This window comes from Malaya genurostris, chromosome 2 (assembly GCF_030247185.1).
Source record: "Malaya genurostris strain Urasoe2022 chromosome 2, Malgen_1.1, whole genome shotgun sequence".
NCBI classification, from domain to species: domain Eukaryota; kingdom Metazoa; phylum Arthropoda; class Insecta; order Diptera; family Culicidae; genus Malaya; species Malaya genurostris.
The window spans coordinates 337,064,208-337,077,875 of record NC_080571.1 but is presented as its reverse complement, the minus strand read 5'-3'; the positions used below and the strand labels follow the sequence as shown (position 1 = coordinate 337,077,875).

Sequence of the window (13,668 nt, the reverse complement as noted above, 5' to 3'; positions counted from 1 at the left end):
CTGGAGAAAGGCAGCATTACACCGCTATGTGAATTACAATAGGTTTTCTTATTCTATTTTTTGAGACCAATCGATTTTTTTAGAATTTCGCGTCGAATCGTACTTGGAGTTGGCAGAAGCTTCTCAGATTTTAATGTAACTTTTTTGCTTCTTTTAGAAAATTGGTCTAGACTGTGCTTTGAAATGGGTCAAACTATTTTTTCCAAAGGCTTTGATCGATAAAAGATAAATCTTACAGAAAATTGGATAAAAATAAAAAGTACTGCTATTTTCTGCACAATCTCCTCGAGAAATGAGTTTCAATGGATTCAGTTATGTTAAGTTCTCGATAAAAGACACAACTAACTAACTAAACCAAACTATCACGAAAGACAACACAAAACAGGTCAAGTAGCGTAAGATAAAATATTTTGAACCACAGAGTCTCACGAAGCAAAAAAATTACGTTAACGAAGCGATCTCTCGGGGAGATACACACTCAGAAGCTCACTTAGAAGCAAACGTTTCGCTGCGAATGTAGCTTGAGCCTAATGCCAAAGGTTAAATGAAAAAGATAGAAAAGTTTTCATAACAAAACCCTGTCTTGATACTTTTTGCATATTTCGATCAACTAGCGATAGGAAACCCGATCCTCACAAATTGAATTTAAATAGAAGCTGGGATGATTATGATTTTCAGATTAATTTAGCTTTCAATAAAAAGACACAAGAAAAAATTCAGTTGGGATAAGAGAAAGATGTTGTTAGAAAAACTTGTTTCCCTTAAAATGGCCCATCTTGGTATGTATGAACAAATGGCAAGGGAGAAAATGTTCTATTTTTGAACAAAATTTCATCTATATAAAAAATAAAGTTTTTGTTGTATTTCAATGCATTTATTGTAAATTTTAATTGATTTTGTGAGAATCGTTAGTACAACACTTTTTTTATGGAATAATGATAAAAAAAAGTTAGATCTAATAATTAACTGAATTAACTGGATAACACATATGAGGGTTTTAAACAGTTTCCTCTTTACTACTCCTTCAACGTCTTTCATTCCGAACTTCAATGGGTGCGGACTCAGGTTCGGGGTTGTCTGGTTTCATCCCGAAAACGAGACAGGACAGCTCAACCTGACTCAGACATAGGCTCGGAATGATAAACGAACAGGCGGGCGAAAAAAGGGTTTGTGATAGAACCTTACTGTTTGCATCAGAACAGGATTTCTTTCGTTATTCCTTGGGATCCCGAGGAAAAATTAACGGAAAATGATGTTCAGAAGCGGATATATCTGCAAAACCCACTAGTTCAGACGGTGAGATGGAAGGCTCCGGCAGTTTCAGGGAAACGGTTTTTTTCTGCAGTATTGACGATGGTTCTCTAAATCTTCCATACAAACAGAAATTAAAATGCTGAGCTATGGTTTTCAAGATTTCTATTTGGCAGGAATAATCAAGACCATTGAGTCTACACCTGTAAAGGTTAAAACAGATTGTTCAGCATCCCTAGGGGTGCAGAATTTACTTCTGTTTACATGTATTGTATCGTCATTATCCTATTCTCTTAAATTACCCTGCTCCTTCCTTTTAGTGTTTCCTTTCCCTTCAGGAAAATTATGATAATACAGATCTTGTGCCGTGGAACGTGTCATTCGAACCAATCTTTTCTGATTCCTGAAGTCTAGTCTTTTCTGCAGTATTGACGATGGTTCTCTAAATCTTCCATACAAACAGAAATTAAAATGCTGAGCTATGGTTTTCAAGATTTCTATTTGGCAGGAATAATCAAGACCATTGAGTCTACACCTGTAAAGGTTAAAACAGATTGTTCAGCATCCCTAGGGGTGCAGAATTTACTTCTGTTTACATGTATTGTATCGTCATTATCCTATTCTCTTAAATTACCCTGCTCCTTCCTTTTAGTGTTTCCTTTCCCTTCAGGAAAATTATGATAATACAGATCTTGTGCCGTGAAACGTGTCATTCGAACCAATCTTTTCTGATTCCTGAAGTCTAGATCAGTTTTGGAAAAACAAACTTCGCATTTTTGTGACCAAGTCTATATATCCAAAAGTTTCAATAAAATCTGAGTTGATTTTTTCCCATAAATACGTTTCTTTCTTAAAGCAGTTTACATAAGTTTTTCTTCGCCGTAGCATCACTTTTACATAAAATTTTTATCCTAATATAGTTCTAAAATAGTCACAACGATTTAAATTTATTAAAATATATTCCTCTTATTACTTTAATATCATCTTAGGTAACTCGTCATTAATTATGAAATCTACTCGGAAATATTATTTGAACCAAACGATTAAATTCTATAAATTATAAAATAAGCTGTTATTTTCAGACATTATTTCGAGTTTGTTTGTATCATTACTTAATTTCTATTCTAATTTAGCTATTGGTCGAACTCATGGTCGCAGCTGGAATCAGAACTAAGTCTTAAAAGGGTCCTTTGTTAAATTGAAACTCCAATTTTCTTTATGAAATGATAAAGAAGTTTTATGTATGGAAGGTCACGACAAGCAAGAATGTCGTGAACTGGGACATTGGATAGTCTACCTTGGGTACGCAAAGAATTTATTAGTTGAGATCTGACATCACGATACTCCATGCATGTCCAAACGACATGGTCAATATCGCGGTAACCTTCGCTACAAGCACAATGATTGGTCTCGGAAAGTCCAATTCGAAGGAGATGTGTGTCTAACGTGTAGTGATTGGACATGAGTCTGGACATTACACGAATGAAATCCGTACTCACATCCAGTCCATGCCTTCGTCGATATTTTAGGAATAATTGAGTGCATCCACCGACCCAGATCATCTCTATCCCAAGAAGCTTGCCAGCTGGCAAGTGTTCTTTGGCGAGACGCGCTATAGAATTCGTTGAAAGCAATCTCTCATAAATTCCATCCTCAATAGCACCACGTTTGGCTAAAATATCGACTCTTTCATTACCAGGAATGGAGCAATGAGCCGGGACACAGACTATAGTGATTAGATAATTATTGCTCAATATGTCGTTCAGGCACTGTTTTATTTTGCCCAAGAAAAACGGTTCATTTTTACAAGCAGCGTTTGAGCGAATGGCCTCAATTGCACTCAGACTATCTGTGAAGAGGAAATAATGGTTTGGAGATAATGTGACGATTACACTATAAACTATAATGAACTGCTGCTAACTCTGCTATATAAACAGATGCAGGTTCTTGAAGCCTAAATGAAGCCGAAACATTATTGTTGAACATACCAAACCCAGTAGCCTCTTCAATTCGCGATCCATCCGTGTAAAACATTTTCTCAGAGTCAATATGCCTGAGCTTACTTGAAAATATTTTTGATATTTCCATCGAGCGTAGGTGTTCCGGGATTCCACGCACTTCGCGCTGCATGGATGTGTCGAAAAATAAAGTTGAGTCAGTGACATTTAGGAGGCTGTCACGGATAGGAATATATCTTGAAGGGTCGATTTCCTGTGACATATGGTTAAAATATACTGTCATGAATTTTGTTTGAGATCGAAGCTCGACTAGTCGTTTGAAATTATTAATTATCATGGGATTCAATACCTCACATCTTATTAGCAGTCGCGGTGAAAGCTTCCAAAAGCGATCTTTGAAAGGAAGAACTCCCGCCAAAACTTCAAGACTCATTGTATGTGTCGAATGCATGCAGCCTAAAGCAATTCGCAAACAACGATACTGAATTCGCTCAAGTTTGATAATATGAGAGTTTGCAGCGGAACGAAAGCAAACGCATCCATATTCCATCACTGAAAGTATCGTTGTCTGATACAATTTTATTAGATCTTCCGGATGAGCACCCCACCAAGATTCTGTTATTGTTCGAAAAAAATTACTCTTTGTTGGCGTTTTGTTATCAGATACCTAATGTGTCCTCCCGACGTGCATTTGGAATCAAACCACACCCCGAGGTATTTGAAAATCAAAACCTGCGCGATCATTCTTTTCATCATATGGAGCTGGAGTTGCGCGGGATCATGCTTTCTTGAAAAGACGACCAGCTCTGTTTTCGCCGCAGAGAATTCGATACCCAGATGAACAGCCCAAACGGACAAGTTATCTAAGGTATCTTGCAATGGTTTTTGCAGTTCATAGATGCAATGGTTCAATGGTTTTTGCAGTTATAGAAGAGCGGACTGAGCCATGAGCCTTGCGGGAGACCAATGTAGCTAATACTGAATGGTGCTAAGTCGCCATATGAAAAGTGCATGTGCTTTTCTGACAAAAGATTGTGAAAATAATTATTTATAACCGCTGGAAGTCAATGTTGGTGGAGCTTGTCTGAAAGAACATCAATGGAAACTGAATCAAATGCTCCTTTAATGTCTAAAAATATAGATGCCATTTGTTGCTTTTGAGCGAAGGCAATTTGGATGTCAGACGAAAGTAATGCAAGGCAATCATTCGTCCCTTTATTTCTACGGAAGCCAAACTGAGTATCTGACAACAAACTGTTCGTCTCGACCCAAGTGTCGAGACGTCGTAGAATAATTTTTTCGAACATTTTTCTGATACAGGGCAACATCGCAATGGGTCTATATGAGTTGTGATTGGAAGCTGGTTTCCCCGGCTTTTGAATGGCAATAACTTTCACTTGCCTCCAGTCAGGTGGAACAATGTTTTGCTCAAGAAACTTGTTGAACAATTCCAACAAACGTCTTTTTGCGAGGTCGGGCAGATTCTTCACCAAGTTGAATTTAATTCTGTCCAACCCAGGAGCGTTATTGTTACAAGACATGAGTGCTATGGAAAATTTCATAATTGAAAAGGGGCTATCAATGGAATCATTATTTGAAGGAGATTCCTGAGTAATGCTCTGCGTAGGAACAGAATCTGGGCAAACTTTCCTAGCAAAGTCAAATATCCATTGGATTCCTCGCTCTCATTCGTCTGGCCGCGTTCCAAAGAGTGCTCATTGAGGTTTCTCTTGACAAACCTTCGACAAAATGTCTCCAATAGCTACATTTTTTGGCTCGAAGTATGCTTTTGTACTTGGTTTCTAAAATCAAGAATTTTTCAAAATTCGGAGGAGTTCCTCCTTCTCGTTTTAAAAACGTCTTGAAAGCATTTTGTTTCGCGTGTTTAGCATCTGAGCAAGGTTTGGAGGCCTTCTGTTAGACGATGGACCATGATTTCGTTTGGTTTGGGCTTGTTCTGCGACCTCCAGAATCGAACAAACGAGGAAATCATATTCTTCAAGTGGAGGGAGCTCTTCCATTGAATTCAAAATACTGGAGATACTACTCTGGTATTTAATCCAGTCGATATTGTTTGTCAAATCATATGGAATACTAACTGAAGTAGCAATGCCTTCGTTACTGCTAATTGAGATGATGATTGGTAAATGATCGCTACCGTATAAATCAGGAAATACTTTCCAGGTGCAATCTTGTCGAATTGATGTTGAGCAAAGAGATAGATCTAATGCACTTGGACGTGCCGGAGGTCTGGGAATCCGTGTCATGCTACCCATATTTGATACCGTCATGCTAAAATTGTCACAAATGTTTTGTATCAAAGATGATCTGTTATCATTGTAAACAGAACTCCACATAATACCGTGCGAATTGAAATCCCAAAATCTGAGTTGATGTTGCGTACAATTTTTCTTCGATTTGACGCGTAACTCGTCCATAAGCTTGTCTGGTTTCGATATTTTTTTGGTTTTGAACCACTGAAATATAGTGACCTCCGTGGATTGGACTGGGTTATTTTGGCTGTTGACACGACAAAAACAACGTATTCGTGCACCAAATATCATTTTCACTTAATAATAGTCAAATAATTCCCAACATAATTTGATACAAATCTGTTCAACCACTACCCTGTCGAAAGACCAACTAAAAGCTATTATTTAGGGTAACATAATTACACGTCCGTTAAATGCAGTCACGACCGAAATTAATTCGGAAACCGCGCCAATTTTTCGAAACATATCTGCAGCAGAATGATGCATGTTTCGGCTTCCAACCAAAATCGGTTGTTGTAATTTTTCATTCTCGTTTCCGCACTATTCGATAGTAGCTCTTTGCGGTGCACGCGGTTGACACTCCGCCAGTTCTGAAGTACCGAGGGCAAAAACTATAGACCACTAGACTGCATCAATTTTTCCCCGTCAGACAAATAACCATCCAACAAAACTGTGAATTGTCACGCGAAAGCCATCAGCGGAAAATTTCCCAACCACCCGCCTCCCATCCAGTCATCGAAACGTGTTCATTTTATGTCTAGCGTTGTTCACCTGCCGCAGTCGAGTAATCAAAATGATATAGGAAAAAATTACTGTGAAAGTGTGGAGCCATTTAAGAAAAAAAAACGTGTCTAGAAAATCTCTGATTTATTCATTCACCGAAGCTAAGTTCAAGTAAAAGTCACCAAAATATTTATGTCGAAGAAAAACGTGCCCGAGGAAAACTGTTGAGCTCAACTCAATTTCGTAATGAAATTGATTTACGAGATTCATTAGCGAGTTTTCACTGCTGGATAGTGTGGGCGAATCACGGCTCAGGTGTGATTCATGGTGTAAAGCAAAAAAAAAAGAATCAAATAAAAATAACAACCAGCAAAAATGTTGGGTCGGTGCGTCAGTGGTCAAGGATCGAACGACGATATTTCCGTGGTGAAAAATCTATCTCAGGTAAGCCGAAAAAAAATCGTTAACATAAGAACTAACTAACGCCTAACGCGGCCATCCATAATTCATGCGAGAATTTCCCACAATTTCCGGTGAATGGCTGTATAAATAGTCATTTCATTCGTCGCGAGAAGTGTCAAGACTATATGTTTTTATTTTCATTTTCCTGGTCCATTTCTCATCAAAAGTGTATGTGGTTTGATACTTTAGCTTCCACCGAATGTGTGAGATCTCACATCTATTTGTTCCATTTAATCGCATCCCATCAGCGACGCTTTCCTTCGCCATTCACTCAAACACACACACACTCACTCCTTAATACCTCCAGCAGCAGTCATCGGCGTCTCGCAAGAAGGACGCCTGATGGAAGCAAAACAGCCGTAATGAAAAGGAAAAGCGCTTTTTAATAATCGCAACAGCAAAGATCGCGCCGGTTGTTTTCGGTTAACGTTCTGCCGTTGGAGAAGAAAAAAAAAACCGTTCTCGTTGGGGCTTCCTAGCAAGCTTCACTCCCCCCCCCCCACCCCCTCGGAAACAGTTCAGTGTCATACCAGCGTTGAGCTGATTAAAATCTAACTTCACGCTCCATCATTTATAATGAAGTGTGCCTCCGGCTTCGGTATCCCTTCGGATACCGGGGACTGACACTAAGTAGAGACAATTCTCTCCTGTGAAGCAAAGATACGAACGGACGCGGGGATGGGACGGTTGAGGAGAGAGGTGCCGGCGAAAATGTGTGAATATGTTGAGTAGATAAAAAAATAATCTTCTTTTAAAAATGGGGAGCGATTTCCCGTGGTGGTGCATCCAAGAAGGCGACTTCCTCGGCTAATGATGTCTTGTTGATGAGAGTTGGCGCGCTCACGAGACTCATGAGAAGAAACCCGTGTCGTACGTTTCGTGCCGATTCACCACTAGATCTAAGTAGTCGTTGCTGGAGCCGGTTAGTAACGGACGGTTGGTGACGAGAAGCCCTAGCGAAAAGTGTCATCTGCTTTGCTAGGTGACGCTAAGAATGAGAACGGGAATCGAGGCGTAGTCTTGGTACTTGTTAGTCGATTTTTTCCACTTTCGTGATACGGGAATTCCCTGGTAATGAAAGGGAAGGATGACACTTCGGGCCTTCGTGTTGAGTTTGTTTTATTAGGTGAAGTGTAGGTTCTCCATTAAACTTGAGAAGTGCTGCGTTATTCTATAACAAGTCTTAAGTGGGTTAGAAATTTTTCCGACGTAGAGCAATGGAAACCGTTCCGCAAGAACCGAAGTCAGTCTACAATTATTTTCATTCCTTGTTTTCATGTTCGTATTCTTCGCAGTTTTGTAGCTGAATATTTTTAGCAGGTGAAATTTTCAGTGATATCGATTAAATAAATGCCGCTATTGGCAGGCTTTGAGTACTTCCAGACAAAACAAAACCACAATATTCCCAGAATTGTGAAAATCCTGTGACTTTGAATCATGAGTAGAATTGGTTATTGTAAACATTCTATGAAATATATTTTGCTGCTCATGGGGGGGTGCGAAATCTTACCACAGCCACAAATAGCTTGCCAGCTTCCTGACTAACATACCTTATGATCAAAAAAGAAACTTTTATTCTCTCAACGTTGGCAACACTTTTATACACATTCTGTCAAATTTTGACGCATATCGTACGATTAGTTTTTGTTTGGCGTCTATACAAAGAAGTTGAAAAATTTTCGTGTGGCGATTTTTATAATGGATGAAAATTTAGAACAACGTGCGTGCATCAAATTTAGTTTTAAGTGTTCCGAAACGTTGAAAATGTTAGAAAGGGCCTTTGGTGAATCGTGTCTAGGAAAAACACAGGTATATGAGTGCTATAAACGCTTCAAAGGTGATCGTACAAGCTTGGATCATGATGAGATCCCTGGCTGCCCAACAACATCTGTTACTGAAGAAAACATTGAATCGGCGAAGCAAATCGTGTTGAAAAATCGTCCTGTACCGATTAGAAAGATCGCTGTGTTGTTGGGCATCTCTTATGGATCAGCCGAACACATTTTAACTGATGTTTTGGGTTTGAAACGCGTCGCTTCTCGGCTGGTGCCAAAAAAGCTGAATTTCATTTAAAAACAGCGTTGTGTTGATGTGGCCAAAGAGATGATTTCCAACGCAGATAGTGACCCCACATTCATCGAATGCATCATAACTGGTAATGAGGTGTGGATCTATGAATATGACGTCGAAACCGCACAACAATCGACCGAATGGCGCTTCGAAGGCGAGCCGCTTTGGACTGAAAAGTACATGGGCTGAAAATTTCCGGTCCTAACAAAGAAAACACGATTTGTTGGCTAAAAATTACCTTTATTCATCAACGTATCACTTTTGAAGAACGATTTAAAGACTGTCCCAGAAAATATGGACGCAACCAAAAACCGCTGCCATTTCGCAATGGTTCAGAATCTGTCAATTTTTATGACTGCGTCCTGTTGTTTACACTCTTCTCTAACCACTTGTGCAGCTGTTAATTCGTTTTCATTAGTTTGTTTCGAAATGCGTGGACTTTCAGCAGAACAACGTCGAAAAATGGTGTACAAATGGTGCACAGAACGCGGACTGTCACTGAGAGAGATAGCAAAAATAGAAGGAGTAATTGAAAAAGCCGTGCGAAATGCAATCAGGAATCAGGAATCAGAACAAACTGGCTCAAATGGCACGTTCCCCTTGATATTTGGAGATTTTTGCCTTGCCATCAATTTGTTTTTAGCATCATTTTCCCGATATATAAGAGGGAAGGATTGAAAGGAAATGGTAAGGGTTGGACTAGGAGGATGGGAAAAATTGACGACACAAAAACACATAAAAGCAGAAGTAAATTCTGCACCCCTAAGGGATGCTGAACAATCTGCTGAGGATCACATTTAGTGGAAGCAGAAGGAAATTCTGAACCTCTACGAGGTCCCGAACAGTCTGCTGTTAATAAAATCTCCAACCCCCGTGAGGATTAGGAGATTTTACAAAAGCGACACCATTCTCCGATACACTCCCGGAAGAATGCAGAACGATTCGCAGTATGTACAAGCAGAAGTAAATTCGGTACCCCCCAAAGGATGCCAAACAATCTGCTAAACCCTATTTAAGGTGAATACAGAAGGGATTCATTCACTCCAGGAAGAACGATGAACCCCTCTGACTATAGCTCCCTACCACATTGGGTGAGAAACGAGAGAATATCCTTCAATTTTAGCTCCGCATACACAGACTCAACCATGTATGGAGAACCAAAAACCCGGATACGTAGCTGCGTCAATGCGGGACAGTTACATATCAGATGATATGAAGTACCATAATCGCAGTCACACAAATCACACGAATAATACTCGGCACATTGAATAGTAGCCATGTGATAATTGAGTTTGCAATGTCCAGTCAGAGCTCTGACCAGAATACTGCAATGATACTTGGAGAAATGCAGTAGACACTTTGACATTTTCAGATTTAAATCTGGTAGAAATGCTTTTGTCTGAGCGCAAGTTTGCAAGCTACGCCAGTAGCTTGCATGTTTGGATGCAGCCCAAGAACGAATCTTGTGCTTTATCCAACTAGTTGAAAGTGGTAAAGCTGGTTCAGGACCAACGAAATCATTCGTTGCACCGGCTCTAGCCAACTCATCAGCCCATTCATTTCCAGTAATACCAGAATGGCCGGGTACCCATAAGAAGTAAACAGCATTTGAAATGCTGAGGTCTTCAATTTGAGTTCGACATGCGATCACTAGATTCGACCGTGAGTCACTCGAACTGAGTGCTTTCAAGGCTGCCTGACTGTCGGAACAAAAATAAATACGTTTACCACAGATCTTCTGCTGAAGTGCCGATTGTACTCCACACAGAATTGCGTAGATTTCCGCTTGGAACACAGTACAGTATCCACCAAGTGAATGAGACTGCTCCAGCCTCACTTCACGACAGTAGACACCAGCACCAGCACGACCATTTAACAGAGAACCGTCCGTAAAACAAACTATGTGTTCATCAAGTTGTCGTTCCAGACAACCAGACAACCATTCCTAACGAAGAGGATAGCTCACATTGAATGTTTTAAAAGGAAAACTGCATGTGAGAGTTAGGTCACTAGGAGCGAGTAAAAACTCATCCCACGTAACCATTTGAGACCACAAGCGAGTGTGGCTGGTAGCATAATCTAATGGGTTACTGTTCCAAAGCCCTGTAACCCTAAGACGGTATGCACAAGATAATGCTTCTTGTTTTAGGAACACATGTAGTGGTTTAATGCACAGTAGCGCCTCTAGAGCAGCAGTAGGAGTTGTCGTGAATGCTCCTGTCATCGCCATTAGGACCATCCTTTGGAGATGATTTAGCTTTGACTGAACTGTCGCGACTTCTCCTTTCTGCCACCATACAAGACATCCATATGCTAAAATTGGTCTAACAATAGTTGTGTAGATCCAATGAATATATCTGGGTTTGAGTCCCCATGATTTTCCAAAAGCTCGTCTGCATTGGCCGAAAGCCATACAAGCTCTCTTAATCCTGAAGTCAATGTGAGCAGACCAATTCAGTTTTGAGTCAAGAATAACCCCGACGTATTTAACTTGATCGACCACAGTGACCCCTGAACCAAAGAACTGCAACGGACGAGCTCCTGTAATTATCCTACGATGAGTGAAAAGCACCGTTGATGTTTTGCCCGGATTTACAGACAATCCAACCGGACAACACCATTGTTCAACAGACCGCAGGGCTTGTTGCATTAAATCAAAGAGAGTGTTAATACTTATACCGGTCATCAATATATGATAATCGTCGGCAAAACCATAAGTCGGAAATCCAAGGTTATTAAGTTTCCTTAACAAACCATCAGCGACTAGGTTCCATAAAAGTGGGGATAGTACACCACCTTGAGGACACCCACAGACACTCAGCTTTCTAATCTCTGCTTGCCGAAGCGATGAACAAAGAAGTCGATTGCTAAGCATTGCGTGTATCCAGTAAGGGAAAAACCCAAGATATTCCGTTCACGACTGCAATGTTTAACCTCCTGCAGCCATTCAGCCATCGGCACGGAAATACACCTTGACTTAGGAGTTCCTATTTTTGTGGCCTTTTACGACATGGAACAGGAAACCAGTGGCTCAATTCTTGGTAAAAAATAATTCCGCCGGATGCCACACGGCTTACCTGTTTGGTGGACTTATACCACCGGTACAGGTGGACCGTAGCGTTATTCTTAGCCAGTTGGGAAACCGCTACCGACACTACACGGCTATCTAGGCTGCTCAGAGAGGGAAGTTGACATTGATGGTCAACTTCCATGGATGGCCGAGCAGCCTGGAACCCTGATGTGGCCAAAGAGAACGCGGACTGTCACTGAGAGAGATAGCAAAAATAGAAGGAGTAATTGAAAAAGCCGTCCGAAATGCAATCAGGAAGTTCGGTGAGGATAACACCTTTGAGGATAAACCGAAAACGGGTCGAAAAGAAGGTCCTGTTTACACTCAGTCGAATAAACGTATACTGAAGGCGTTCGAGTAAAAGAAGGAGATTTCAGTTCGGGATGTGGCAAAAAAGTGGGCACTTCGAAGTCAAATGTATTTCGTGCTAATGAACGTTTGAATCTTCGAACCAATAAGAAGCAGAAACAACCTAAACGTAGTCCGAAACAAGAAGCATCGATCAGGCCGAGGGTTCGAAAGCTGTACAATACGATTCTTGCTGGAAATTTGAACTGTATAATCATGGACGACGAAACCTACGTGAAACTTGATTACAAATCCTTGCCGGGAACACAATATTATACGGTGCGAGAAGGGCAAGTGTTAAACCAGTCCGAGACATCGATTGAAGTCGAAAAATTTGGTAAGAAAGCTATGGTCTAGCAAGCAATTTGTAGCTGCGGTATGATTTCGAAACCCTTCTCCACCACTGATTCAATGAACAGCGAAATATACATCAAGGAATGTTTACAAAAACGACTTCTACCCATGATTCGAACCCACAAGGATCCTGTTGTCTTCTGGCCAGATCTTGCTTCTTGCCACTACTCGAAATCAACGGTAGAATGGTATACTCCCAAAAATGTCAAATTGTCCACAACTTCGACCAATTGAGGAATTTTGGGCATTAATGAAGGCACATCTTAGTCTCGGCAGCCGAAACCATTCAACAGTTCGAAAAAGATTGGAAAAAAGTGTCAAAACTTGTCGCCAAGAAGTCTGTACGGAATTCAATGAGGAACGTTCGCAAGAAGGTGCGCCAGATAGTCTAAATGGCTAAGTAGCAAATGTTGAGAATAATATTCTGTTGTTGTAGTCTAATATTATCAGTATATCGAATAAAATTTGAATATCTAACACTTGTGAATCATTTACAGCGAAATCAAAGTGCGTCCATACTTTCTGAAACAGTCTTTATCATTTGCCTCCAAATAGGCCTCTGTTTTAGCGATAACCCCTTCATTCGTCCGATATTTCTTACCGGTGGCAGAAACGAACCAGCCACCGGCTTAAAGTCTCTTTAATAAAGAAAACTAAACTAAACTTACCGGTGGGCATTTTTTTCAGGTCCCAGTAGTCGCTGGGAGATAAATCTGGCGAATGCGCTGGATGTGGGAGCAATTCGAAGTTCAGTTCATGTAGTTTTGCCATTGTTTTGATAGACTTGTGACACGTTGTCTTGAGGAAAAAAATGTTTTTTTCTTTGCCATATACTATCTTTTCTTTGCAAATCAAACGCCTTCAAACGCTCCAAAAACACTATATAATATTCACTGTCAATGGTATTTTCTTTCTCGAAATAATCGATAAATATTACAGCACGTACATCCTAGAACACCGAGGCTATAACCTTTCCAGCCGTTTGCTGTGCTTTGGACGAGGTTCACTAGTTGCTGTCGAGGTTCACCAGTGGTGGATCCATGTCTCATCCATTGTCATATTTCGACGCAAAAAATCCAGTTTGTTACGATTAAACATGGCCAAACACTGCTCAGAATCATCAACACGTTCTCGTTTTTTGGTGAACAAACGCGGCATT

General features: G+C 40.4%; 1 protein-coding gene across 5 annotated transcripts in view; it reads left to right on the top strand.

The window, feature by feature from the left end:
• Positions 1-13,668, top strand: part of LOC131431705 (protein sickie-like) — a 477,836-nt gene that overhangs the window by 90,025 nt on the left and 374,143 nt on the right. Inside the window, exon 1 of one of the 5 annotated variants that reach the window (XM_058597569.1) lies at positions 6,306-6,649. The exons of the other annotated variants lie outside the window; for them this stretch is intronic. Coding sequence (XP_058453552.1) covers positions 6,581-6,649 — 69 coding nt within the window. The 5' untranslated portion in view covers positions 6,306-6,580. Of the gene's footprint in view, positions 1-6,305; positions 6,650-13,668 lie in introns of those variants that run through there. 5 annotated transcript variants of the gene reach the window in all.